This window comes from Primulina eburnea, chromosome 15 (assembly GCF_022965805.1).
Source record: "Primulina eburnea isolate SZY01 chromosome 15, ASM2296580v1, whole genome shotgun sequence".
In the NCBI taxonomy this organism is placed as follows: domain Eukaryota; kingdom Viridiplantae; phylum Streptophyta; class Magnoliopsida; order Lamiales; family Gesneriaceae; genus Primulina; species Primulina eburnea.
The window spans coordinates 30,081,616-30,082,595 of record NC_133115.1 but is presented as its reverse complement, the minus strand read 5'-3'; the positions used below and the strand labels follow the sequence as shown (position 1 = coordinate 30,082,595).

At 34.2% G+C, this 980-nt stretch overlaps 1 protein-coding gene across 1 annotated transcript; it reads right to left on the bottom strand.

The window, feature by feature from the left end:
- Nucleotides 1–633, bottom strand: LOC140814573 (hydrophobic protein LTI6A-like). The gene is made up of 3 exons (XM_073173594.1): nt 427–633; nt 205–321; nt 1–103 (listed from the first exon to the last, which is right to left on the bottom strand). Exons 1-2 carry the CDS (start codon nt 511–513, stop codon nt 238–240), a joined length of 171 nt encoding a protein of 56 aa, XP_073029695.1. The 5' UTR covers nt 514–633; the 3' UTR covers nt 1–103; nt 205–237.
- Nucleotides 634–980: the final 347 nt, after the last annotated feature.

Here is a 980-nt window from a genome sequence, read left to right as displayed (position 1 = left end):
TCACATTACAACATTGCTAATATTGAAGGAAGAACAACGAAGGAGCTAGCAAAACAATAGGAAAACACAAATGAAAACTCCAGATGATCCTGGCTATCTTCAACTGTCAAAAACAAAAATAACATTGATATAATAGTTGAGCTAGCAGTCAAAATGTAAATTTCGTTTGATATTTGAGAATAGAAGATGAAGGAATTAGTTTACCATGGATGGATGGAAACTCGATCGAAACGATGACTACTTGGTGATGGCATATATAGCGTAGATGATCCCGGGGATGTACCCGAAAAGGGTGAGCACTAAACACAGCCAGAACTCAACCTGCGAACAACTTTGCGCGTGTGTTAATAAACTAACTCCACTCATATAAAAAAAATCAAAACATTCGATGAAAGTGTTCCCAATCGGTGCAGTAATTTATCAAACCTCGCATCCGAACTTGAGGAAGACGCCCAGAGGAGGCAGGAGAATGGCGACGAGAATGTCGATGCAAGTTGCGGTTCCATCAGCCATTTTTTTGCCTGAGAGATCTGCTTCTTGAACAGAAGGGAAGTGTGGGCAGAAGTGAAATGGTGGCGGCCTATAGGTTTATAGGAGGCTGGAGGGATACCACTTTGCGGGTGATGATCTGGTGTGTGGTATTCGTTTTGTGTGTACATTTAATTCACGTGTTACTTTTTTTTTTTTTTCCTAATCGAATTATTATATTAAATTTATAAATAATATTCTCGTGTTTTTTTGATAGATGCAAGATATAGACAAGAATAAAGTAATATTCATTTTTATTATGATTAAGAAACGAATGTATTATAACAATTTAAAAAGGAAATGTAGTTACTCATAAGATATGGTATTTAACATTATAATATAACTAATACAAATATATAAATAAATTTTTATAAATATGTAACATCTAAATCACACACTTATTGAAATTGTATATGACGTCATATCAGCAGTGTTCATATAAATTTATATAT

Coding starts and splice junctions, on each gene's coding strand:
- LOC140814573 (XM_073173594.1), bottom strand. CDS start 513: ATGGCTGATGGAACCGCAACTTGCATCGACATTCTCGTCGCCATTCTC. Junction 322..426: donor TCCTCAAGTTCGGATGCGAG/GTTTGATAAATT, acceptor AGTTGTTCGCAG/GTTGAGTTCTGGCTGTGTTT.